This window comes from Heterocephalus glaber, unplaced genomic scaffold (genome assembly GCF_053883595.1).
Source record: "Heterocephalus glaber isolate CG9 unplaced genomic scaffold, H.glaber_assembly_v1.0 deba00001457, whole genome shotgun sequence".
Taxonomy (NCBI): domain Eukaryota; kingdom Metazoa; phylum Chordata; class Mammalia; order Rodentia; family Bathyergidae; genus Heterocephalus; species Heterocephalus glaber.
This window is the reverse complement of record NW_028258305.1, coordinates 24,426,329-24,452,820: the sequence shown is the minus strand read 5'-3', so window position 1 is coordinate 24,452,820 and position 26,492 is coordinate 24,426,329. Positions and strand designations below refer to the sequence as shown.

Genomic DNA, 26,492 nt, shown 5'->3' with positions numbered 1-26,492 from the left:
CACCTCACTGTTGTGCTCTTTCCCCCATCCCGTACTCCATGTGACATGTTGTTTATTTATTGTGCTAAAACCCAGGATTCACCCTTTTTTAGATAAGCTGTGACTGTCTGGTTCCTGTTTCCTTTCTTTGCCTTCAAGCCCTTCACTGTGACCTCCCTTGCCCACGCCCTCCCTGATCAGCTGCTTCTGCAGCTTTAAGGTCCCTTTAAAACACCTCGCCCAGCTCTCTTCCTGGTCTGGTCATCATCCCAATTCCTGCTGTTTACACTTACAGTGATAGCACACTTGGGTTTGGACCAAGTCACACTGCGTGTGCTCAGTAGCCACGTGTGGCGGTGCAGTGGTCCTGGCCACGTGACCACCAGTGACTGTGTGTTATTCTTTGTTTCTTCTTGGCACCTAGCCCAGCATCTGACTTGTGTACCATGTGTAGAGTAAAGCAACGATACTGTAGTCTTGGTCTGAAATGTAAAATTGGAGTAGGTAACGGTTTTACTTATAAGCATCTATGTTGAAGGTTATTGCTGGAAGACTGACTTAGTGTTTTTCTTAGAGCTAGACTTTACTATTTATGTTTTACTCAAATTCAGCAAAATCCCAAATATGTTTGTCTTGAATATAAATACTTTTATCTCTGACATATTCATTTTAACTTAATTTTTTGAGGAAGAGTCTCACTGTGTAGTATAGGCTGACCTTGAACTTACTATGTAGCCTAAGCTGGCTTTGAACTCACGGGGGTCCTCTTGCCTCAACCTCTGGAATGCTGAGATTCCAAGCATGCCCCACCATGCCCAGCCATTTTATTTTTAATCCTTCAAATAAAAGCAAACAAACAAACTAGGCTTTATTTATGCCTTTGGTTTTTTTTTTTTTTTGCAGGTATTCAAGATAAACTGGACTACATCACTACTTTGAATATAAAAACTATTTGGATCACTTCATTTTATAAATCATCCCTGAAAGATTTCAGATACGGTGTTGAAGATTTCCAAGAAATTGATCCTACTTTTGGAACAATGAAAGATTTTGAGAATCTGCTTGCAGCCATACATGATAAAGGCAAGTTGCACAGGAGGCGGATGGAAGGGGGTGAGAGTTGAGAAAAGTACTTCATCAAATGTTCACTTAAAGCATTTTCCCCTTCACTGCCATGTACTATTCAACCATAATCTTTTACTGACATTTGAAATGTTTTCACTCATTAGGTTTAAAATTAATAATTGATTTCATACCAAACCACACCAGCGATAAACATCCTTGGTTTGAAATGAGTAGGACATGGACTGGGAAATACACTGATTATTACATCTGGCGTGACTGTACCCATGAAAACGGCATAACCATCCCACCCAACAACTGGGTGAGTTCCAGCTCACCTGACCTGCAACGGGCCAGATCTGTAGTGATAGAACTGGTTGTTTATGAAGCTCTTTTAACGAAAAACATGAAAAGCTACAGTTTCTGGGAAGAAAAAAAAACGAAGAAAAGATTATTGGGATTTATTGAGGTTTCTGATTTCACTGTGGAGCTGGTGTTGAAACCTTGCTCCTAGCCTCTCTTTCCCGCATTTCCCTCCCTGCCCAGCATGGATTCCACATCGCACTTGTTTAATAACTGCTTTGCTACTCTCCAGAGACCTTTGCCTTTCTGGCTTTTTGCCTCCCTTGTTGGGTAAAGGCCTAGATATAAATGAAGGCAACCACCTGCTTTCTCTTTGTCTGAAACTTGGTATCTGCACCTCGGGGTATATCCTATATTTGTTGTTCCCACCTGAACTAAACCATGAAGCTTCTTGGGACCTTCATTAAATCCAACTGATCAACATGGCCTCCCTTCTCTTCAAACTCTGTACCTGGCTCCTTCCCATCTCATCATGCTCAGCAGCAAACCACACTTCACAGAGAGGACAGAAGCCACCCACACTTCCTGTCCCATCCCCACCTTCTTCTCATAGCAGAGCCTCTGTCTGTCCTGCCTGGGGTGACCAGATTTAGCAAAATAAAAATTTAGCCTATCGAGTTAAATCTGATTTTATACAGAGTGGATACTTTTTCATTATAAAATATTGTGTAGGTCATGCTTATACAGCCAGCCCTCCATACCTGCAGGTTCTGTGTCTGCAGACTCAATTGCATATAGAACATTTGGGGGGAAAAATTGCATCTGTACTGAATTAGTACACACTTTTCTTTCTGGTCATAAATCCCTGAACAATCCAGTATTACACTATTTGCATGGCATTTACATTGTAGTAGGTAGTATAAGTAATCTAGAGGTTATTTAAAGTATACAGGAGGACATGGGTAGGTTCTGTGCAAATATTATGCTGTTTTGTAGAAAAGATTTGAGCATCTGCAGAGTGTGGTATCCAAGGAGGGGTAGTGGTCCAGGAACAAATTCCCATGGATACCAAGGCACAGCTGTCCTAAAATATTGTGTGTTGTTTTCTAACATTCGGATTTGTCTGAGCATCCTATATTCCATCTCACAACTCTACTGTCCCAGGCCAGATCCTCCTGCTCCAGTCTGCTTCCTCCCTTTCTTTCAAGCCTTTTTCTCAGGATCATCTTGCCTTGCTCCAGTACCCGCTTTTCTCTTCTTTTTAATTTTTTTTTAATTTTTTGGTAGTACTGGGGTTTGAACTCAGGGCCTCCTCTTCATTTCTTGACCTTTTAAAAACATTTAAACATGATGGCTCCTGGATATCATTATAAAGTTCAAAATTGAGAAGATATAAAAATTTTAAGTGACACTCAGAGTGGACATGTTTCATGGTGACTGTGTGACCTCCTACCCCCAATCCCCTGCCCCAAACTCAGTGAATGGCACCACTCTGTATCCTGGGGATCAGCAGGTCCTGGCACACTCATCTTTCTACATTTTTCCCTTGTAATCCACCCACTTGTTAAAATGAAAATGACATTAACAAATATTTACTAAATGCTTGCTATGTGCCAGGTTCTCTGCTAAATGTTTAATATGCGTTGGTTCATGTAGCCCACCCTTCAGGACTATGAATTAGGTTTGATTTCCTATTTTGCAGACATGCTGACTGAGGTCACATAGCTGGTAAATGAAAGGAGAGTCCTGACCTGGATCTCCAGACTTGAATTTTTCTAGAAAGAAGAAATCAGCTACGATGTTTGGGTTCCAATACTTGAAGGTGCTAGATTTTTATTCTTGAGGACTAGTAGATTTTTTTTTTTTTTTTGGTACCAGGGATCGAACTCAGGTCCTTGTGGTTGCAAGGCAGGTGGCAGAACCACTGAGCTAAATCCCTGGCTGACTAGTAGAATTTTTAAGTGAATGGTTCTAATAAAAAAAACTTTTTGGAAGTACACATTAAAGATTCAGTACATCTGGGTTCAAGCTCCAAGACCAATAGAATATAATTTTCTCCCACACTGACTATGATCTGTGTTTCGTCACCAATAGGAAGGAGTCCAGAGCCTTGTGGGGAAGAGTTTGTAAATATGTTAGTAATGTTTTTTAAGATGCCCTTGTTGAATTTGAGAACATCCATTTGCTATGGTGGTCTTTATGAGCAGCAACTACTAGACAAATCCATCACAACCACATCTGTGAGGCATTAGGCCAACACAGGTAGCATTTGGGGCATTAATTTAGTTTAGGGCTGCTGTCCTTAGAGGAAAACCCAGGATTTACACACTGCCTGCACAGGGCCAGGCATGGCAATGATTGTGTCTTTGTGAGGAATAATACCATGATAAGAATAATGCTAAGTAATTGATGTTCTGTTTGTTTGTTTGTTAGTTAAGTGTATATGGAAACTCCAGTTGGCACTTTGATGAAGTGCGACAGCAATGTTATTACCACCAGTTTTTGAAAGAGCAACCTGATTTAAATTTCCGAAATCCTGATGTTCAAGAAGAAATAAAAGTGAGTATAGACACCCACACAAACCTTTCCACTAATGGCAGGTTAAGTGGTTATTTGAAACATTTTATATCAAATAATAATTGTGCTAGCAAATCAGGTAGTATAATTTTCAGATTAAGGCAACTGATTCAAATACAGACACTAGGATATGCTGGTGGCTCCTTTTTTCATCTAACTCAGGATAATCTAAGCAGAAGAAGGCCAGATCCCTTGGTACCTTGGCTTGTGACAATGTGCTGGTTCAGGGAGGTGGTTAGGAACGTGGGCCATAGGGTCTAGCTCCCCCACCCACAGTGGGCTCTGGCTGAGTTATTTGGCTTTTCTGTGTTTCTGACCCCTCATCTGTGAAACCCTGTTGACAATTGTCTTCCAGGGCTGTTTGAAGATTAGATGAGATAATCCATACACAGCGCTTCTGTGTTCATTCAATAAATATTAACTCATGCCTCCTCTGTGCTGGGCCCTGTTCTAAGCACTAAGAAGGTGGCAGTGAATAGAAGCAGCTCTGCCTTCATGAGCCTTGAGCGTAGCAAGGGGAAAGCAGCTGAATACACAGCTGAGTAGCAAACATGTTGGGCTGCGGAAGCTAAGGCCATCAGAGTGCAGGTAGAAGCTGCTCTTCTGTAGAAGGTGGAGAGGAGACAGCCTGTGCTAAGGAGATGCTTGACAAAGATCTGGAGTAGGAAGGGAGCCATGTGCCTGTCTAGGGCAGTGGTGGCGAACCTATGGCACATGTGTTATTGTGTTTTTCTTTTAAGACAAAACATGTTCATGTGTGAGTTGTTTCCTCTAAACTAAAACCTCAGTATTCAGGTTTAATTGCAGTGTTGGCACTTTGCAATAAATAAGTGGTTTTTGGGTTGCAATTTGGGCGCTTGTCTCTAAAAGTTTCACCCTCACTGGTAGGGCAAGAGAACTTTGGGCAGAGGGAAGAGTGAGTGCAAAGATTTTGAGGGAAGAGTGTGGTTCATGTGTCTGTCTCAGAGATGATTGGGAGGCCAGTATGTACAGTTTCCAGATTTAGCAAATAAAAATACAGGTTACTCAAGTTAAGTGTTAAATTTCAGATAAATAATGAATAATACAATGTTTGGAACATACTTCCGCTAAAAATTATTCATTGTTTACCTGAAGTTGAAACTTAACTAGGTATTCTATGTTTATCTGGCTGTGCTTCCAGAGACACATGAGGACAAGAGGCCGAGAGCTGAGGCCCTAAAAGAAAGAGATGGGGTTGATCATACACGCCCTGAATACAGATGTAAGGGCACACAGTGCTCTGCGGACGGGAGAGAGCTCGTAGCACCTGCAGCTTCTCTGATGGGCCCCCACCTGAGTGGTGCTGGTTGTTCTAACAGTACCTGATACACAGTTCACAGTACGTGGTAGCCACGTGGTTCTCCCTTCTGCTTCTGCTGTGGCCTGCGTGGGTGGGAGGTGACGTGAGTTGGGCAGCACTCTGACATAGGCAGGTGGCAGAGGACCTGAGCAGAGCAGGGTGCCCTGGGTGCCTTTCTACAGCTTGCTGCGTCAGCTGAACAGAGACCACGCATGTTACCAGGGGCGCCTAGAACATTTAGTTTATTTTTCTTTCATTTTGTTCTTAAGTAAGAGTTGTACTGAAATATAATAATTCATCTACCAGAAAACTTATCCCTTTTGAGTGTGTGATTCAGTGGGTTTAGCATTTTGCAGAATTGTACAACCATCACTAGTAATTTCAGCACATTTTCATCACGCCAAAAAGAAACTCCATACCAATTAGCAATCACTCTCCAAGCCCCCCTTGTGTGCTCCCTGCAGGCCTTGGCAGCCACTAATTTGTTGGTTTGCCTAGTCAGGACATCTCATAGAAATGGAATCATATAATATCTGTCTGTATATATTTGGTATCTATCTATCTATCTATCTATCTATCTATCTATCTATCTATCTATCTATCTATCTATCTCTGTACCTATAGTTATAGCTATATGTTTATTTGAGAAGCTAAAGCATTTCCCACAGCAGCTGCACTACTCTACATTCTCACTGGCAGTTTCTAAGGGTTCCAGTTTCTCTCTGTTCTCAGCAATTCTTGTTATGTATAACGTGGCACCTCACCGTGCCTTATATTTGCATTTCCCTGAATGGCTAGTAATATGAGGATCTTTTCATGTGCTTAGAACTTATTTATCTTCATCATAGAAATTTCTATTCAAATATTCTCTCCATTTAAAAATGGGTGCCCCAAAAGAAAAAATGGAAACAAAGTCTTTGTAAAATAGGGAGGGGTGGAGGGGTTGAAGGGAGGGCAGGGGAATGGGGAAAAATAAGAACCAAGATATATCATGTAAAAGTACAAATTCCCAAAGATGAATGCCGTCATATTGTATACCTAAAATGTACCAATAAACTTAATGAGTTAAAAAGAAAATAATAGGTAAGGATAAGCTTTAAAAAAAATAGGCACTGGGTGTGGTGGTGCACATCAATAATCCTAGCACTTGGAAAGCTGAGGCAGGAGGATCACTAACAGATTAAGAGCAGCCTGGGCTACATAGTGAGTTCAAGGCCCTGTCTCAAAAAACCAAACATAAATAAATAGGCATTTTTATCTTTCTATTGTTAGGCTGTATATATCCTGAATATCTGATTTGCAGACTTTTCTTCCATTCTACAGTTGTCCTTTTACTTTCCTGACAGTGTTCTTTGAAGCACAGTTGTCTTAAATTTTGACGGTATCTCATTTATCTGGCTTTGTCCTGTTACATGTGTTTTTATTGTCATATTTAAGAACTTCTGCCTAATACAAAGTCGTGAAGATTTATCCCTGTGTTTTCTTCTAAGTTTTTATGGTTTAAGCACTTTTACGTTAGGTAGCCTCTGACATGTTTTGGGTTAACTTTTACATATAGAGTGAAGGTAATGGTCCAGGTTTATTCTTTTGCGTGTCGCTACCCAGTTATCCTAGAACTTCTTTTTTAAAAGCACGCTGTTTTTTCTGCACTGAATTGTCTTTCAACTCTTGTCAACTGACCGTAAACGTGTGTTTATCTCTAGACTCTCAATTCTGTCCCATTCACCTGCATTTCTAGACTGCGTGTATATCAGTACCACACTATCTGGATTACTATAGCTTTGTAGTTAAGTTCTAAAATCTAGAAGTGTGAATCATGCAACTTTGTTATTTTTTAGTATTGTTTGAGTTCTTCGCATTTTCATATACATTTTTGCATTAGCTTGTCTATTTTTACAAAGAAGTCTGATGAAATTTTGATAGGGATTACATTGAGTCAGTTTGCGAAGTATTTGCTAACTTAATATTAAGTCTTCTAATCCATTCATTTAGATATTCTCTAATTCCAATAATGTTTGTAGTTTTCACAGTATGTCTTATAATTTTTTTTTTATGTGCATACTGCAGATCAAACCCACTGAACCCAGGCCTTATACATGCTAGGCAAGTGCTACATTCTCAGCCCTTCCTGTGGACTCTTTAGTCTTATGACCATTTTTATTGTATATGTTAGGTATTTCCAAAGTTTAGGTGAAATACTTTGGGATGTGTTCTAGAAGGAGGCATCATGACTGTGGCCTTGTCTCAGTGAGCTAGGGTGGAAGGGTAGATTTGGTCCGCACACTAACCAGGGGTCAGTATACAGTGGACTCTTCTGCACCGAAGCTCACTGACACACTCATCCCCCCCCCGCCGCCCATGCCTCATTACAGTGTACCATGTGATTTATTTGGAGTATATAATGCTCAGAACAAGCCTAACAGGGTATTTTTATAGCCATTTTATGGAGAAGGAAACTGAGGCTTAGATAGGTAAAGTCACCCTACTTGGGAGTATTTTAGGATTCAAACAAGGCTTTGGGGTTGAATTTGTGATCCTTACTGCTCTAGCTCCTGCTCCTGCTTTGAAGCAAACTTTCTCTCTCCACTTCATTTTTCCTGCATAGTTTTTTCAAGGTTTTCTGGTGGAAATTCATAAATGTGAATGTCAGCCAGTTGATTTATCAGGCAGTGGATTTCTCCTGGCTCCTTGTGGCAATGGTGTTAGATTGTCTGGAGATGTTTAAACAAGTGTTAAACAGTTTGCAAAAATGTGCTGGTCAGTGCATTAATGATTCTTTGACTAATGTGGCTATTCTCTTGCAGGCATCCAGGTAGTGGAATGTGAGTAGGAATCTTACTTACTAGTGCCCAGGAGTGAAAAGCTCTCTCATAATGTTTCATTACTGCCTCTGGTTGAGAGGTTGGACATTACTTGCAAGGCTGGTTTGAAAGATTTACTATTAAAAGTAAATAAATGCTAAGAAACCCTGAGTAAAGGCACTTTGTTCCTACAAGTGGACCTTCCACATGAAAGGGACTCCCAACACCTTCTGCCCCCAGCAATGCTTATCACAATGATAAGAGTTAAGCAGGTTAATAATTTACATCCCAGATAGTTTGTGGCAAAGAGGCCTTTGAATACTCCTGCTCACATACCAACTTGGACCGGAGGAACTGAGCCCTTACCCTCTGTGTACCCATCAGATTTCACTTTGTCTGTGCAGTGGGAGGCTGGTGAACAGGGGGCATTCAAGGCAGAACACCCCCTCTCTTCTCGGGCTTCTCCCTTTCCCACTGGCCATCAAGGGATATGGCTGTGACCCACAACTCTCAGGTCTTGAGTGCTTTCCACAGAAGAGGTTAGGAAGCCTGCTCAGAGGAGTTGAGGGCTTATATTTGTGAAATCATATTTTAGACTTTCCCAGTTGCTTTGGTTATTACTTGCCCTCCATATCCCTTTTTTGGTAGATGAGGAGGAAACAGCCCAATGAAGTGACCCAGTGGGATAGTGATATAGTAAGGAAGAGACTCCAGGTGGCCTGGCCCCATGTCTGGGCTCCACATGATCATGGATGTGCTGGGTGGCAATGCTGATCCCTGCAGTAGAGACTCCTGAGGAGTCACTGTGCTCATAGCGACTGGGGATGAGAAGGCAAGAGGCACTTCCAGCTGAAGATGGAACTCTGAGTGTGAATGTAGGCTCTGCTATGCCTCAGCTGAGTAGGTACTGCTGGAAACAAGCAGCTCAATTCAAAATACAGGTCACCACGACCTGATTAAAATGCAAACTCTGTGTTTGGTGATAAAAACTGCACCATTTATCATACCTCCTATATGCTAGGCACTTTATTATAATCATACCCTCTTAACTCTATGCTGGACATGTGCTACGGGTATGGCGGGTGGTTGTGCCTGTCATGAGGCTTATATTCTGGAAGCAGGGGTACAACTATTTCAAATATGTGCTGTGTGATCATAATAATAGGAGGCAGGAGTGCAGAGGGCTGGCACCTAACCTGGGCGGAGTGGGAGAGATCAGGGGTTTGCTGAAGAGACGATGATCCTTAAGGGAGGAATTTGATGAGCCAGGTAAAGAGACATGGGTGAGAACATTTCAAGCAGAAGGAGAGCATGAATCGTGGCACATAAGAGGTTCTGGGAATTGTCCAGTCTGGGTGGGACATGGTATAGAGAGAGGTGAGTGTGACCCAGTGATATTAGGGTGGTCAGCAGGGGCCAGTTCAGGAGCAGCAGTGAAAATTCTGGAAGGATTTGATTTTAAAAGGTTTTAGGGGGGAAATAATGTTTGATTTGAATTTTGAAAAATCAATCTGGTTTTGGAGAGTGAGTTTGAGTTGGGCAAGTTTGGAGGCAGAGGGTTTGGGAAAGAGGGGGGTGCAGTAATCTGGAGAACAATGTTGGTGGCCTCAGACCACCAAGAGTGGCATGGGGCTTTAGAACAGGTGTCAGGACTTGGAGAGGCATCTGCTGTGACTCCCAGCTTTCACATTCGGGTGGGTGTTGGTGCCATTTGCTAAAATGTGTATCCACTAGATACTTGCCTCCCTAGATACTTGGATATGAGGACTTGGGGACAAGGGGAAGGTGGGTTCTTTGTTGACAAGTGGCTGATGCCTACAGAGCTCAGGTGATAACCAGTGAGAGAAGTGGACCAGCTGCAATGAACAAGGGGCCCAGCAACTTAGTGGAAGCCAGTTGTCATGTGGGAATGGGAGACAGATGTTGAGAGATCTTCCAATGAAGGAAAATAGAAGGAGCCAGCTTAGCAAATGGGGGAGGGGGTCATGTGATTATAATTCTACTGCCACCATTTCCTAACTCTATGACCTTGGTCAAGGTGCTCCATCTCCCTGAGCCTGTTTTTCCGATCATAAAATAGGAACAATAATGGTACGTGGCTGGTCAGGCTTTTGGAAGATTACATGGTTTAACCTTTGAAAAGCATTTCGTACAGTATGTTCCTTAGTACATATAAGTACCTGTTATCTAATCAGTGAGTGCATATTGTTGGGAAGTGATGTAAACAAGGGTAAAGATGGAACTTCGGGGAGCACTAAGAGTGAAAGGACTGCTGCTGGGCTGGGGATGTGGCTTGGTGACAGAGCACTGGCCCAGCAAGCATGAGACCCTGAGTTCAGTCCCCAGCACTACATAAATAAATGAATGAATGAGCTGGGCATGGTGGGATACAACTGTAATCCCGGGACGTGGCAGGCTAAGGCAGGAGAGTTTGAGGCCAGCTTGATCTACATATCAACATCCTTTTCAAAAACAAAGACAAAATGAATAAATGAATGAATGATGTACATAGAGAAAGAATGGCAAAGCGAGGAGTGAGGTATCGTGACACCAAGCATATGCTTATTTCTAGAAGAAAACAGTGTCGGATGTTGCACAGAGATCAGGAAATATGAAGACTGACGTTTTGATTGAGTCTGGCAGCAGTACCTCATGTGCTCCTCACAGAGATCCTGCAAGATGGGTGCTCTTTATTGATGAGGAAGCTAAGGTTTAGTGATTCTTGTAGATGCTGTCATTCATGCAGCTGCGCAGAACGGCAGCTGAGATGACACCCACATGGTCAGATTATGAAACCCTCATCCTCCCTCTACTCCCTGCTCCTGGAGGAGGCAGCAAAGAATTTTACCCGGATTTCTGAGCAGCAGTAAGGACAGTTTCCTTTCTCTTGCCTCTAAGCGGAGAATTTGGTTTTTCTCTTTGCTTATGAAGGGCCTTAGACTTCCTCAATCCTTCTTGAGATGGACAACCTGAGGTTTAGGTCATTTTCAAGGGTCATTGTCATCTGTAAGAGCCAAGCTTTTTCTATTTCTCAAACTTGACTTTTTAGGTAAATGGTTCAGTAACTTTGTTACAGGAAATAATACCAAATATGAAATATTGTATCTCTCAACCTATTAACTGTATTACACGCCAAGTTTTTTTTTTTGTTTGTTTGTATCAGGGATCAAACTTGGGTACTTGTGCTTGCACAGCAGGCGGCAAAACCACTGAGCTAAATCCCTGGCTACATGCCGAGTTCTTGTTCTCTAGAAATCGAAGAATGAGTCCTAGGAACAACAGAGGTTAAGAGTAGGAAGATGTTTATTGATAGGAAAGCTCCTGAGGGGCAGGAGGGGACCTAAGTGAGTAGCTGAGAACCCTGCTTTACTGAGGAATTTTATAGGTGAAACTCACATGGGTATAACGTGGGCCACAGCCATGAACATCCAATAAGGTTACAAATATAGTCACTTAGGTAATGGTGGTTCAATTGGGAAACAAGTCATTTAACAAGCGTGGATGGAAAGAACAAAGATTCTCCTAGGAAGTGGTGGATCCAGAGGTCCTGGTCACCCACAAGGGTGGTTGATGTCTATCTAGACTTCATGAGGCCCAGTGTTTGTTCCTTGAGGAAGTATGTAGGTCTGGCCATCTTGTCTTTATCTTTATTGATCTGTCTCCAGTGCAGCTGTGGTGTGTTTCACCTTTGTCCTGACCCTCTTGAGGACCTAGTCCTATCTGACTGCCTATAATATTTCTACCTAACTCATCTATCTATCATAACTTCAGCCATCTGAAAAACGCAGGTCAGCCTCAGTGAGTTTGGATATCATTACTGTCAACTTGACTTCTTTTTTACTCAGAGCAGTGTGTTGTTTTAAGAGAAAATAGTTAAAAGATGCCCAGAGGAAAGGCCAGGACAGTTGATGTCATGGGGACACAGTGTGCTGGGCTCAGAGTCCTTCCCCATCCTTATGGATCAGAACCAGGCTCTGTGCTCATTTTCATGTCTAGCACCCTGGGAGAGTTTAATTAGAGTAAAGAAAGTTAACAATTAAAATTGGAGCTGTCTTTTCTCACTTGGTTGAGAGAATAAATAACATAAAAGGACTAGCTTCTCAAAAGTAAACTTTGGGTTATTTGCGTTAAAACTTCAGCATTTAAAATGGCTTATCAAACAAATGACAAGACAGGATATGGCAACAATTCCATTTATGCCAGGACCGTAAATCTTGGCTGGGGTGCACAATTCTCTTTCTTTAATGTCAGGTCAATATTTAGCAATGCCGAGATGAATTGAGGACCTCATGAAGATGATGACTAGCTTGAACTTACTGTTCACGGCAGCATGTGCGTCATCCTTTCCCATACTTTGTCAGAGGCCGTTTGCATGTTTACAGCTCTTTATGCTCTGCCTTTGATAGAGACGATGAAATATAAAAATATTATATCTCCCAACCTGACATGCCGAGCTCGTGTTCTCTAAAAATCGAAGAATGAATTCTAGGAACAATGGAGATTAAGAGTAGGAAGAATTTTTTGAGAGAAAGATAGCTTTTAAGAGGGACAGCAGGGGTCCCAAGTGGGTAGCTTGGGACCCACTTTACAGGGAGGTTTTATCGAGCAAAACCCACGTGGGTACAATAGTGATCCAATGGGGACATGCCAGAGTACATGGAAAGGACAGGTAGGTGATAGATCTGGGGGTCTTGGTCACCCGCAGAGGTGACTGATGCTTATCTAGACTTTACCCGACCAGATGTTATTACTCATCTCATCCCTTGAGGAAGTATGTAGGCCTGGTCCTTTTGTCATCTTGAGGCTTGTCCCCCAGCTGATGTGTCTCTGGCCACAGTTGTAGTGTGTGGTTTTTTTTGGTTCTGGGGATCGAACTCGGGTCCTTGTGCTTGATGGGCAGGCAGCAGAACCACTGAGCTAAATCCCCGGCCCCTGTTTTCACCTTTTGTCTTGACTCTCTCGAGGGCTCAGCCCTGTCTGACTGCATATCATATTTCTGTCTTACTTAGCTGTCCATAATACCTTGACCAGTGTTAATGCTTGTGAGCACCTTGGGGTGACCCAGACTATGTGGGATCTGAAGCTTATAAAAATGGGGCCTTCTTAAAAATAAAGAATACAGAGCCAGGGATTTAGCTCAGTGGCACTGTGCCTGCCTTGCAAGTGCAAGGTCCTGAGTTCGATTTCCAGTACCAAAAATAAATAAATAAAAATAAAGAGTACAGAATTTGGCTGGGGGTACTGTTTGATGGTAGAGCACTTGCCCAGCATGTGTGAGGCCCTGGGTTCGATCACCATTGTAAAAAAAAAATACAGAATTAAGTATAAAAAACTGATGGTTTATTCAAAATGAGAAAAGAAGGGAAATAAGAAGGGACTGGTGCAGGAAAGTGATCTTGAAGCCTAAGTGTAGTTAGTTTAGTCTTGGTGAGTTGGCTCCTAAAGCCATGGAGTATCTTTTCTAAAATGAGATGCCTTTGTTACACCCCCAGGCCTTCTGTCTGGTGGCCTAGTATCTACCCAGTAGCCCTCAGCTCCAGCTCTCTAGTGGCAAGTCCTGCAGGCAGCCATGGGACATATTGCACCCATGTGTGACTCATTTCCACTCAGCACTCTGTACTCACCTACAATGGCTCCTGAGCACCAGTACGGTGTCCGGGCAAGGGAAAGGGCACTAGCAGCCAGTCTTGCTCTCCAGAATCCCCCAGTCCAGTGGCTCATTGCTCGATTTCAACCATGACTGGGTGGGCTTTGTTCCTGTTGTGGTCACCCATACTGCTGGGATGAGGGCAAAGCAGCGTGGCAAACAACGTCTTTAGGTTGATAACCCCCAGTGCACATCTGTAGCCAGAAACTCAACCCTATGGTCCAGACTGAACAAACCCCTGGCTTCCTCAGCATTGCCACCGACCTCTATGACACTCAGTCCTCCTCTTCTGCTGCTGTAGCTCCCAGTGAATGGTACACATCCTCAGAACCTAGGGCTTAGACTGGACTTCCTTCCCTTTCTCCCTCCTTCCCTCTCAGCCCTTTCCTTTTTATTATACTGGGGATTGAGCTCAGGGCCTTCACACTGAGCTGTACCCCTGGTACTTTTTCATTTTTATTTTGAGACAGGTTCTAAGTTATCCAGGCTGGTTACCCAGGAAAATATGAGTACTGAAAATGAGATAACAAAGAATTAAAAAAAAATAGATTTCTTTTGTTTTCAAATAATTCCATATGAAACATTTTGCTGAAAATGAAGTGATTTTAAATCTATACATAAAAGATAATCAAATGATATTCAAAGGGACTGGAATACAGCTCAGTGGAAGAGTATATACTTTGAATATGTGAGGTCTGGGATTTCATCCCTAGCACACACACACACACAAAAGATATTTAGGACACATTACACATTTAATTTTAAAATTTATAACAGGTCTTGCAATGATTTCAGTAAATCAGGCACTCCACAACACAACGTAGAGGTACAAAAATTATGTGGTGACTGCTTCATATTCAAAGAGGATAAAGATCCTTTCAAATATGGAAAGAAACTAATCTTTTTACAATGTTAATCCCTAAGAATTATGTATAATAGATATTGTGAAATAGGAAGAAAATGTTCAAATAGGAAGGAGAATAAGGAAGGGAGGAAGGGGAAGAAAGGAAGGGAAAAGGAAAAGAACAGAAGGAAAAAATAGAAACAAAGCTTTGGTAAAATAAGGAGAGGAAGAAGTGTTCAAGGGAGGGGAGGGGAATGGGGAAAAAAGAAGACTGAAGATACATTAGGTACAGATACAAATTCCCTATGATGAATGTTACCATTATGTATATCTAAAATGTGCCAATAAAATTAATGGAAAACAAGAACAAAAAATCCCTAAGAATTTTCTCCTTTATAGACTACAGTGTTATTGCTGCTTTCATATACTTTTACTTTTTGAAGATCTCCCACAGGAAGACAGTTCTGGTGCACCTCCCAGATATATACCACTACCTTTTCTGTCCTGCATATAACACGTGCAGAGAGTATGGCACATCCACATCCAGATTCCTGTGATCTAGGGGCTTCATAATCGCTGCCTTTATCATTGTGCCCATGGCAATTTAGATTGTTGCATTTCCCAGTTTCAAGTTTTCTTCATTAATCAGAGATTTGCAATGCAGCTGGTGGCTCGAGCTGAAGGTGATGAGGGGGTCACTTGCGCCCCTGGCTGGCCCAGCTCCTCATCTCCAGGGCCCTGCAGTGGCTCCTTCCTCCTCCCTCCATGGGGCTGGGGAGTTTTAATTGTAATTCCACATTCAAATATGAAGATGTGCAAGTCCCTAAATGTAATTTCTTGAGAGTTCATTATATTACCACAGTTTTGCTAAGTAAATGCAAATCGACTGTATGGAAACTGTTGCTTGTTTTATATGCAGAGATGTCTATTTTATGATGGAAAGTCATTTACAGACAAAGCCTTTCTTAAATGTTATGACAATAATGTGTAGTTAATGTAACCATGCATTTTGCTTCTTCATATTTAGGAAATAATACAGTTCTGGCTCTTGAAGGGTGTTGATGGCTTTAGTTTCGATGCTGTTAAATTTCTTCTAGAAGCAAAAGATCTGAGAGATGAGATCCAAGTCAATAAGTCCCAAAACCCGGTAAAACTTCAAACTTTTTTCTTTGACTTAAAAAACATGTCATCAGAATGTTTTCTTTTTTACCACTTACAAAGCTAAGTTCTGTCTGGTTTGTAGGAAGTACTTTGAATCAACTTCTTTAGGACAGAGGAGTTTCTAATGCACATGCCCACATCCTTCCTTCCACCTGTTCTTTCCAGAGCAATGGATCATGGGAGGAGCCCCTCAGCATTGAGGGTTCTGAGAACACAGACACTGCAGACTCTACCGAGGACCGCAGAACGGAGAGCAATTTGCTCCCTGAGCTTTTGTCATTTCATTCAACTCAAGTGAGGAGACCTTAAGTCCCCAGTTGTTCAAGGACACACAGGTGGAAGAGAAGGGAACTGACATTGGCCATGTGTCCGGTGTATGTTCTGTGATGTTTACTCAGGATGTTTCATTTAACTCTCTCCATATCTCAAGAGAGGTTTCAGGATCCCCGTTTAGCAAACCTGAGAGGAGTTAACTTCTGTTATCAAGGGCTATACAAGTGGTAAGTAGAATTCTGAACCACACTTGCTCTCTCACTACAGACTCTGAAATCTTTGGGGTTCCACATCAGTGATTCTTTTTTTTTTTTGTATCAGAGATCGAACTCGGGTCCTTGCGCTTGCGAGGCAGGCAGCAGAACCACTGAGCTAAATCCCCGGCCCCACATCAGTGATTTGATTCTTAACCTTCCCCCAAGTCACACATGAGAGATGGTAGTCACATACCACATTAATCCTCTGCTTGACCTCAGTTTTATAGTTGCTATTTTTTCAATGGGAAGTAGAGAATAGTTCTAAAATACATTCCAAATGATGGTTTTGTGATTTATAGTCACATAATAGAATGTTATATGCTAACCAAAATAAATTAACTGCAGTGACACATGGCAATACGGCTGAATCTTAGCAAGGCAGTGCTTAGTAAAAAAAAAACCAACCCACTAAGATTATTATATATGATGCCTTTTGGATGAAGTTAAACAAGTAAAATGAAATCCATATGGTTGGTTTATTCTAACTTTTGTCCCAAGTAATTTTATGGGTACTTATAACTGAATTAAAATGACTAACTAAAGAGAAATTGGCCAGGCACAGGCTGATTATGACACTGTTACAGACCTAAGATTATGATTAAGCCTAATGTTAATTTGCATATGATTTCCAATAAAAAAGAAAGACTAAGAAACAAAAAGACGCTGTATTAGCCAGTCATCCCAAAGAGCAAGAGCCGCTTCTTGGAGAAGAAATCCTGAAGTAACTTTGCTAACTGTAATGAGACATCACAAAGCCTGTGTCTGTAGCATGACAAGCCATCAGAGCAATGGGTTTGGGTGCGACCCAAGACGAACTTACAGAGCGTGCAATTTCAGGAAAAGACCCAAGACTCAAAAAACAAAACAAAACACGCCCCCTCCCAACCAAACAAAACAACAACAACAACAACAACTCTTTCACTTGACCTAGAAGGGAAATTCACTTACAAAAAGAGTGCGCTAAATGGACAGCAAGTCAGGTCCAAAGAATTCTGTCACCCTATGTCCCATCCTAGGACCTATAACCTTGGCTTGTGTGGGGTGTAATCTTTCTGCTTTTGAGTCTTGTGATCCTAGCAAGACATAGAAATGAATATCAGGAAAAATTACTGAAAAAGCATAACAGTAACAGTAAAGGATAAAGATCATATAGCAATCAATTTGAATGCATGATATTGATATTTTTTGAGGAGGCAGCACAACAATGAGCTCTGTAAGTGTTAGATCATTTGTTTTGTTTCCCCTTACAAGTGTCTGAAGCTTTTTTATGATTTTAGGAGGACTTCGTGAAATATGTTTGTGATCAATGTTTTGGTGTTCAGGAAAATTTAGTTTGCTAAAATGATAGAGAACTATTTATTGTTTATGAGATTCGAAAGGTTAATAATTACAACATCAAATTAAATACTGATAATTGTGAGTATTCTTCATCCACAAACCCCTGAGCAGTGAAGGCCCTAGGGCTATCTTTGAGCATGTATCTTGCTCAGTTTGAGCAAGCAGTTGAGTTTGAAGAAACCCCCTGTATGCACCTGATGGTAACCATGATGTCCTGGTTTTCAAAGGACACTGTCACTCGCTACTCAGAGCTGTACCATGACTTCACCACTACCCAAGTGGGAATGCACGACCTTGTCCGGAGCTTCCGGCAGACCATGGACCAATACAGCCGGGAGCCTGGGAGATACAGGTAACCACAGGATCTGCATGGTTCTCTGAAGATGCAGCATGTGATCTGCAGATGATTCCTCCCAACCAGCCACACTCAGAGGTCCAGGTTACAGTTTATAAACCTGAATACTTATGATTTATTACCACTCAGTGTTGCCAGGGTCTGATATATCCTTGTCTGCCGCTTCATTTTGCTGATTTTCAGGTTCTGCTTTTAGGGAATGTTGCTAATCACAGCACTTACTTGTCAGGAGTTCTGTGAAAAGTAATTAATAGAGACTATTTTAATTAAATGTTAGTCATGAACTATTATTATCACTATTATTGGGCTTATCGGTCCTTGTTTGGTGCGACTCCAAAGGTTTCAGCTAAACTGTCAGTAGATCACGGTAGTTAGGAGGACAGCTCTGCAGTCAGTGGGACTGTGATGAGTCCTACATAGCTGTGTGACCTGGAGCTGGCTAGTTAACCTAAGTCTGTTTTCTCATCAGTAAAAAGGTAATAGTAATAACCACTATATGGGTGTTGTGAGGTTAAATGAGCTTTTATATATGGGGCAGGTATTGATGGGGTCATTTTAGGTGAGAGTATCGTTCCAACCCGCGTTTCTTAGCCGTCTGGCATGACAGCTTTCCATTAAGCCTAGGCCCTTTCCACTAACAATTCACATTTGGACTCCACATCATATAAAAAAGATAGAAGCAGCTGAAAAATCCTTCTCCATCTTCTGACATGTGCTGATGACCTGGAACCCTGCCGACTCTTACAGATTCATGGGGACAGAAGCCTATGCAGAGAGCATCGACAGGACCATGATGTACTATGGGCTGCCATTTATCCAAGAAGCTGATTTCCCTTTCAACAATTACTTTACCACCCTCTATACTCTTTCTGGGAACATTGTGCATGAGGTTATCACATCCTGGATGAAAAACATGCCAGAAGGAAAATGGCCTAATTGGATGGTAAGTCCTGATGCCCAGGGCACCACATGTGCTACTGCACTTGTTGCACAAGGCGCTCTAAAGTGATGTGGACTTTGTCCCTAAGTGACCCTCAACTCTACCTTCCTTGGTGATTGCTTAGTGAGGCCTGTCCCAGCTTCTAGCCAGGCTCTTGTCACTCTGGGAGAGACACTGTCCCTGAATGCTCAATGAGGATTTGTCTATGCTCAGAACTGTCCTAGGCTTTGTTGGGGCCAGATAAAGCCACAGTTCCTCCCTACATCCTTACATTCCCCCTACCTTGGTTGGAAGAAAAAGGATTTCAGAGGTAGAAGTTTCTATAGAAATTCAGGATGGACATAAAAGAGTGACAAAATACCATTTTATGGGGCCGAATGCAGTGCTGCAGGCATTTAAGCCCCAGAGATTCTGAGAAGATTCTCTCGTTTAGGATGGCTAATTGTTCCTGGGCTATGGACCTGTACAATATGTTACTGCAGCTGTAACACAATGGCAATTATTTGATTATCCAAATATAGAAGTGGTACAGTAAAAGTATGGTCTAAAGGATAAAATATGCTACACCTTTCTAGGGCACTTAGTGTGAACAGAGCCAGCAGGACCGGCAGTTGCTCTGGGTGAGCTGTTGAGTGGTGAATGAATGTGAGGGCTGAGGACAAGGTCGTCTACCATCATACTGTGTAAACACTGTACACTTAGGCTACATTAAATTTATAATGAAATTCCCTTTTCCAATAATAACCTTAGCTTATTCCAAATTCTTTAAAAGCTTTTAAGTATTTTTAAACCTTTTGATTCTTTGTAGTTACCCTTAGCTTAAAACATATCTACATTACATGGTACTGCAAAATTTTTTCTTTACATTCTTATTCTATATTCTATTCTTTTTAAAATTTCACTTTTATTTTTAAACTTTTAAAACCTTGTTAAAAGCTAAGATGCAAGCATACACATTAACCTGATATCACACTGGGACAGGATAATCAATATTGTCCTCTGCCTTCATACCTTGTCCTACTGGACAATCATCAGGGCCAATGACACATGTGGAATTGTCATCTCCTATGATAACAATGCCTTCCTCTGGAATCTTTCCTAAAAGAGCTGCCTGAAGTGTTTTACTTCATGTTTTTTTCATCATAGATTTGCTTCTAAGCAGATAAGGTACCATGAACATAATATAGTATATATACACACACATTTATTTTTATTCATTCATTCATTCATTTATTCTTGGGGCACTGGGGATTGGGGCCTCTGCACTGAGCTACATCTCCAGGCCCTTTTATTTTTGAGGCAAGTTCTCACTAAATTGCCCAGGTGGAACTCACTTGTGATCCTCCTGCCTCAGCTCCCCAAGTGCTGGGATTACAGGCACATGCCACTGTGCCTAGTATCATTCAGCTTTATTTTTGAAAACCTTTATGTTGAGGTCCAAACTTTTTAAGGAGCTTGTCTGCAAAGCTTCTGCCAAACCCTCCACTGTGAATTTTCTTGAGGGTTCTTTCCCTCTTTTCCTCCAGCAGTTCCCTTTTCTCTTTTCTTTAGCTATCTGTTCCTGTTCCAGTCCCATTATAAACTTAGAATTTTATTTTTGGATTGTTCATTATTAGTGTATAGAAATATACTAGTTTTGTATATTGATCTTGTATCCTACAACACTGCTGAACTTGTTTAGTTTCTAGTAGTTTATTATGGATTATCAAGGATTATTTTCTGCCTTTTTAAAAATTGTGTTAAAATACACAGAAAGTAAAGTTTACCGTTTTGGCATTAAATACCAATTATTACCACAGTGTTGTCCAATTATTACCACTATCCATTTCCAGAACTCTTTCATTATTTCATACAGAAAAGTTATACTCATCCAACAATATCTTTTTTTTTGTTTTTGAGACAGAGTCTTGCTAGGTTGCCCAGGCTGGCCTCGAACTCATGGCAATCCTCCTGCCTCAATATCTCAGTATCCCGAGTGCTGGGACTACAAGGATGCACCACCATGGCTGGCAAACAATAATATCTTATTTCCACTCCTATGCCTTGTGTCCTCCATTCTATTTTTGTCTATAAATTTGCTTATCTTAAGTACCTCATTTAAGTAGAATCACACAGTTATTTGTCCTTTTGTGACTGGTTTATTTCACTTAGCCTACATAATGTTTTCAAAGTTTTTTCATATTATAGCATGTATAAGAACTTCATTCCTTTTTATGGTGAGTAATATTCAATTTTATGTGTATACCAGATTTTGTTGATCTATTGATATCTTGGTGGACATTTGGGATATTTCCTCCTTTTGGCTATTGGAATAATGTTATTAACATTTCATGAACAAGTATCTACTTGAGTCCCTCTTTTTGATTCTTTTGGATATTTACCTAGGTGTGGAATTGCTGGATCATATAGTATGTTCGTGTTTTGCTTTTTTTTTGAGAAATTGCCAAACTGTTTCCCACTGGCTCCTCCATGTTACACTCTCACCAGCAATGTATGGGTTCTAATTTCTCCACACCCTCACCAACATTTATTATTGATTCAGTGATTAATTTGGTACTAGGGATTGACAGGGCCCATGCACTGAGCTATAGCCCCAGTCCTTCTAACTTATTTTTATTTTGAGACAAAGTCTTGTTAAGTTGCCCAGGCTGTGGTAAAACTTGAGATTCTCCTGCCTCAGCCACCCAGAGTGCTGGGATTACAGAAGTGCATCACCATGCTCCACTTTACTTTCTATTTTTGGGGAAAAAAATCATACCCATCATAGCAGGTGTAAGCAGTATTTCTCTTTTATTACTAAAGAATAGTTTTACTGGATATAGATATTGGTTGAGTTTTTTCTTTCTTTCATTCACCTCTGGCTTCCATGATTTTTGCTGAAATTCAGTTGCTGATGTTGTTGTGGCTTCCATGTGTGTGATGTGCTGATTTTCCCTTGCTGCCTTCAGTATTCTTTCTGTGCCGTTTGACAGTTTACTGTTATGTTTAGGCGGAACCTTTATTTTTTCCTACTTGAGTCCAATGATTGGGTTTGTGGATTTGCAGATTTTCACCAAATTTGGGAAGTTGTTCATTATTCTTTCAAACATTCTTTTTATCCATTTCTCTCTCTCTTCTCCTTTGGGACTTCCTTGATGTACATGTTGGTATGCACCATGGTGTCCCACAGATCTCTAAGACACTGCTCATTTTTCTTCATTCTTTTCTTTTTGGTTCTCAGTCTAGTGCTCTCAATTGACCTATCTTCATGTTTTGATTCCTTTGTCATCTGTCAAACCCTCTAGGGGATTTTTCATTTCTGTTATTGTGCTTTTCAACTCCAAAACTTCTATTTGTTCCCCCCATCATTTCTATTGAAAAGACATTTCTGTTTGATGACACCGTTCTCACACCATCTTTAAATTCCTTAAACATAGCTTAGTTATTTGAACACAAATATAATCACTGATTTAAAGTTTTTGTCCAATAAGTCTAATGTTTGGTTTTCCTCAGCAACATCTTCTGTTGTCTGCCACCTCCCCAGTGTATGGGCCATATTTTTGTTTCCTAAAATGTTGAAAACTGGACATTTTAAGTAGTATAGGGCAATTCTGGAAATCACAATTTTCCCTCCTTGGCATTTGTTCTTGTTACTGCTTTTCTTCTTTACTTAGATTTGTAAAGTCTGCATTCTTTGTTCTGTGTGGTCAGGGAGGTCTGTGCTTTGTCAGCTAATGACTGTAGAGCCTCCTTAGATGCCCTGAGGAGATGAGTTTCTGCCATTGCTGAAGGGCTTTGTGTTTGTTGGGGCATCCTTTCAATGCTTTGCTAGTCAGTTTACAACTTAGTCACTTTACTTTCTGCTTGCTCAGAGCCTCGTTAGCCAGAGGTGACAGATGACAGCCTTCTCAGGTCTTCCCTGGACATCTGTACAGCCCTTGTCATGCACACAGTCCTGCACATAAATGTAGCCTTCTAGATTCCCAGGAATATACTGGAACTTTTGAAAGCTTTTCACAAACATTTCATTTCCCAGCTTTTTCTTGTTTTTGTTGTTGTTGTTTTGCCTCTTGTTAATCTTACCACTATAGGTGGGTCTAACTTTGAACTATTTTCAACAAATGTTCTGGGCTGTTGCTATTTACACAGAGTTGGTTCTGTGTCAGATTAGATTTTAAAGAAAATACTCAACCAAAAGGAGCTGCCAGAAAATTCACAGTGACAATTCTGCATAGAGGGAGCTTCTAGTGAACGTTAAACCCATTCTGTTTTCCAGTAGCTGCTAGACTTCTGGCTTTTAGCTATTGAACTTGTGAGACTTTTGGTTTTCAAGGCTGTCAGGGAGCTGAGGAGATGGTTATGTGATCAGGGGCAGATAAAATACTATAAAACTCACTGTTCTGAGATTCAGAACAGTGTAATTGTGAATTCATCTTGGATTCTGGCAGCCTTTAGTTAATTTTGAGTTATAAAAATATACATTTTTAACAGTTTTCATGGCATTCACCTTGCTTTTATGGAAGTTTTCATTCTGCCATTCTGAAAGTGCCCCCTGTGTCACAAATTTTGCAATCTAGTTTTAGCAACTAAGAAAGTAGGCCCAGTTTTCATTGCTGTGAACTACAGAAATATTTCTGGATTTTAATTCTGAAAGAAAGAGTTCTATGTCTAAAAGGCTTGAGAAATTATAGGGTTTATTATCAAATTTGAAGATGAAAGAACAAAAGGATGGAGGCAAAACCTGATCTAATTTTCTGGCCATAAAATTAGGAAAGTATCTTACAATGGCTTATAAAGATATGATTATGACAATTATTTCAGTCCATCTCAGGAAGCAACCTTTTTCTTGAATTGTAGTAATCAAGTTTGCCTTCTAAGACTCATGTTCAAAGGCTGGTTCTTAGCCACATGTGGTGGTGCACAGCTCTAATCCCAGCTTTTTGTAGGGCTGATGAAGGAGGGTCATGGGTTCAAAGCTACTCTGGCCTACTGAGACCTCATCTCACATTAAAGAATAAAAAGATGGGCCGGGGATTTAGCTCAGTGGTTCTGCCGCCTGCCTTGCAAGCGGGAAGTCCCGAGTTTGATCCCCAGTACCCAAAAAAAAAAAAAAAAGAATAAAAAGGCCTGGGGGTACAGCTCAAAGGTAGAGTGCTCATGGGTGCCACCCCCAGTACTATTAAAAAAAAAGCTGGCTCTCTCTCAGACTATTATACTATGACTTGAATAAATGATGCAGTGTTTCAGAGCTTGTTTCTTCCCTTGTAAAAAGGACATAACACTGTACTTGGTAGCACTGTAGTGGTTGGGAAAATAAGATATAGGTGTGAAAGTGCTATCCTCAGGATATGCACATGAAAACTGAGTTGTGGTATTATGGAAAGAGGTGTCAGGTGCTTTCAATAAACTAAGGAGTAGATGGCATAATATGTAGTTATAGCAATATATATATATAATATATAACACCTTTAAAAACTTCCTTTTTATGTAAATTTCTTCATAAAAGTTGCTTTACCTTCAAAATGTTCTGAGTAGTTCAAGTCAATAAAAGAAGGGACATAACAGGAGTGCTTCTCCCACCTCTGCCCTTCCCACTTTGTTCCTTGTCTGGTTCTTCATTGAGGAAACATTTTTGTTTCCTTTCCTGTCAGTAGTCTCTTATCTGAGTGTAAGAAAATATGAACATACACCCTGTGCAGCTTATCTCCTATGCAATACCACTGTGAGTTCTCTTGACAAATTGTTTTGATCATCAGTGGGCAAATGGTAAACAGATCAACTCCACAGCAAGCAATAGGCTCAGGACCCAAATCCAGGCTTGCCAATGCCACCAATCCCACAGCTACTCTTTGGCTTGGCGAACTTTCTGCAAAATACAGCAAATCTTCCAGAAAACCATAAATACTACTGTTTTTTCAAATTTCTGCCTTTCAGACTGGTGGACCAGACAATACTCGGCTGACCTCTCGTTTGGGGAACCAATATGTCAACACCATGAACATGCTGCTTTTTACACTCCCTGGAACTCCTATCACTTACTATGGAGAAGAAATAGGGATGCAAGATATTTTAGCCACAAATCTCGAAGAAAGCTATGATACTGTAAGTGTAATCGACTTAACCATGCACCACAGCTGGAAAATCAAGTACGGGTAATACCTCGGGGTTCAAGAACATTTCCGTTCTTGAACAGTTTGGTTTGCAAACAGGTGTTTGGCAAAATTTTGCTTGTTTGAGGGCTCCACACTGGGTGAAGAACATGACTGTGGCCATCTTGCTTAGAATTTTGGAATGAATTGTTTGTGAACCAAGGCACTTGATTTTTTTGCCTTTTTTGTGTGTGATATTCTAGATTGAACCTGAACATTCAAGTGAGTTTTTGAGTCTTGATATGATGGTAAGTTTCCCAGGCTGGGCTCAAACTTTTGATCCTCCTGCCCCAGCCTCCCAGAGTGCTGGGATTACAGGTGTGCACCACCATGCCCAGCTGCTTCTTTCTTACAGTTATATAGTAAGACCAGCTTTCTTAGTGGTTGGGAGTTTATTAAAAATACTGCCAAGCCACACAACTGAACTTCATGAGCAGATCCAAAGATTCTGCATTTTAAATGTTTTCTGATTCTTAGGCACACTTAAATTTAAGAACAGTGCTTTTGGAGTATTATTCATTGATCTTTGCCCAAAACATGGAAAATAACACTTTTTAGTTTTTATTTAACCTGCTAGATTTCAGGTGACCCCTATGAACACAGCACAAGGACTGTTCCTTTTATTTTATCAAGTGTAATCCAGAGCCCATGTAGAGTGGCGTCTATTCGGCTTTTGTTCGAGCCAGGGCTCTCACAATTGCATGGCTGGGTAGATGGCTGATCTTGAACCTTTAATTTGGATGATTAGCTCTCAATTGCATGGGACCTAATTTCCCAAATATTTGGTTAAGGTGAACCTTTTTCTCTATCAGCTATTTGTGTGTGAGCACTCATGTGGAATAACCGCACTGGAAAAATGGATAGGGCAGAATTCAGACTCACCGGTACCTGGCAATGTTCCTGAGTTTACCAGCACTGCATCCCAATGGAGTGTAGTAGCATGAATTGGTAATGGCACATTTTGAAATGTCACATTACTCATTTTTGGGGAGAAGCAGGAAAAACAACAATTGTATTATAATTCAGTTAAACCCAAGATGCTATTAGCCATTTTCCACTAAAGTACAAAACTGGTTTGTGCATTGAATGTCAATCCTTCTCAAGATGATTGCTAATGAATACGAGCATTAGCTAAGAACTACAGGGAACTAAACAATTATGAAGTAAATAATGAAGGAGCAAAATGTCTTTCACTTTTAATAACCTGACAATTGTTTTCTCTTTCTGGTCTTTTGACATAGAGTACTCTTCTTTCAAAGTCACCGATGCAGTGGGATAACAGCTCCAATGCCGGGTTTTCTGAAGGCAATCACACTTGGTTACCCACCAATTCAGATTATCACATTGTCAATGTTGACGTAAGTATCAATGGCAATTTTATGTGACTTTAGAAACAGGAAATGAGTTTCTGGAATGGACACATACCCTAAGTGTGTCTAAACCTTAACCGATGATGTTCTTTAAATCCATCACAGACCTCCCTTGTAGTTCTCAATTTGTAGGAAG

The 26,492-nt window shown here is 40.9% G+C and overlaps 1 protein-coding gene across 1 annotated transcript in view; it reads left to right on the top strand.

The window, feature by feature from the left end:
- Window positions 1-26,492, top strand: part of Slc3a1 (solute carrier family 3 member 1) — a 33,629-nt gene that overhangs the window by 2,880 nt on the left and 4,257 nt on the right. The window contains exons 2-9 of the mRNA XM_013070211.3: window positions 883-1,062; window positions 1,209-1,363; window positions 3,778-3,903; window positions 15,562-15,681; window positions 17,791-17,915; window positions 18,666-18,861; window positions 24,772-24,939; window positions 26,228-26,344. Of these exons, the coding sequence (XP_012925665.3) occupies window positions 883-1,062; window positions 1,209-1,363; window positions 3,778-3,903; window positions 15,562-15,681; window positions 17,791-17,915; window positions 18,666-18,861; window positions 24,772-24,939; window positions 26,228-26,344 (1,187 nt within the window). The remainder of the gene's footprint in view (window positions 1-882; window positions 1,063-1,208; window positions 1,364-3,777; window positions 3,904-15,561; window positions 15,682-17,790; window positions 17,916-18,665; window positions 18,862-24,771; window positions 24,940-26,227; window positions 26,345-26,492) is intronic.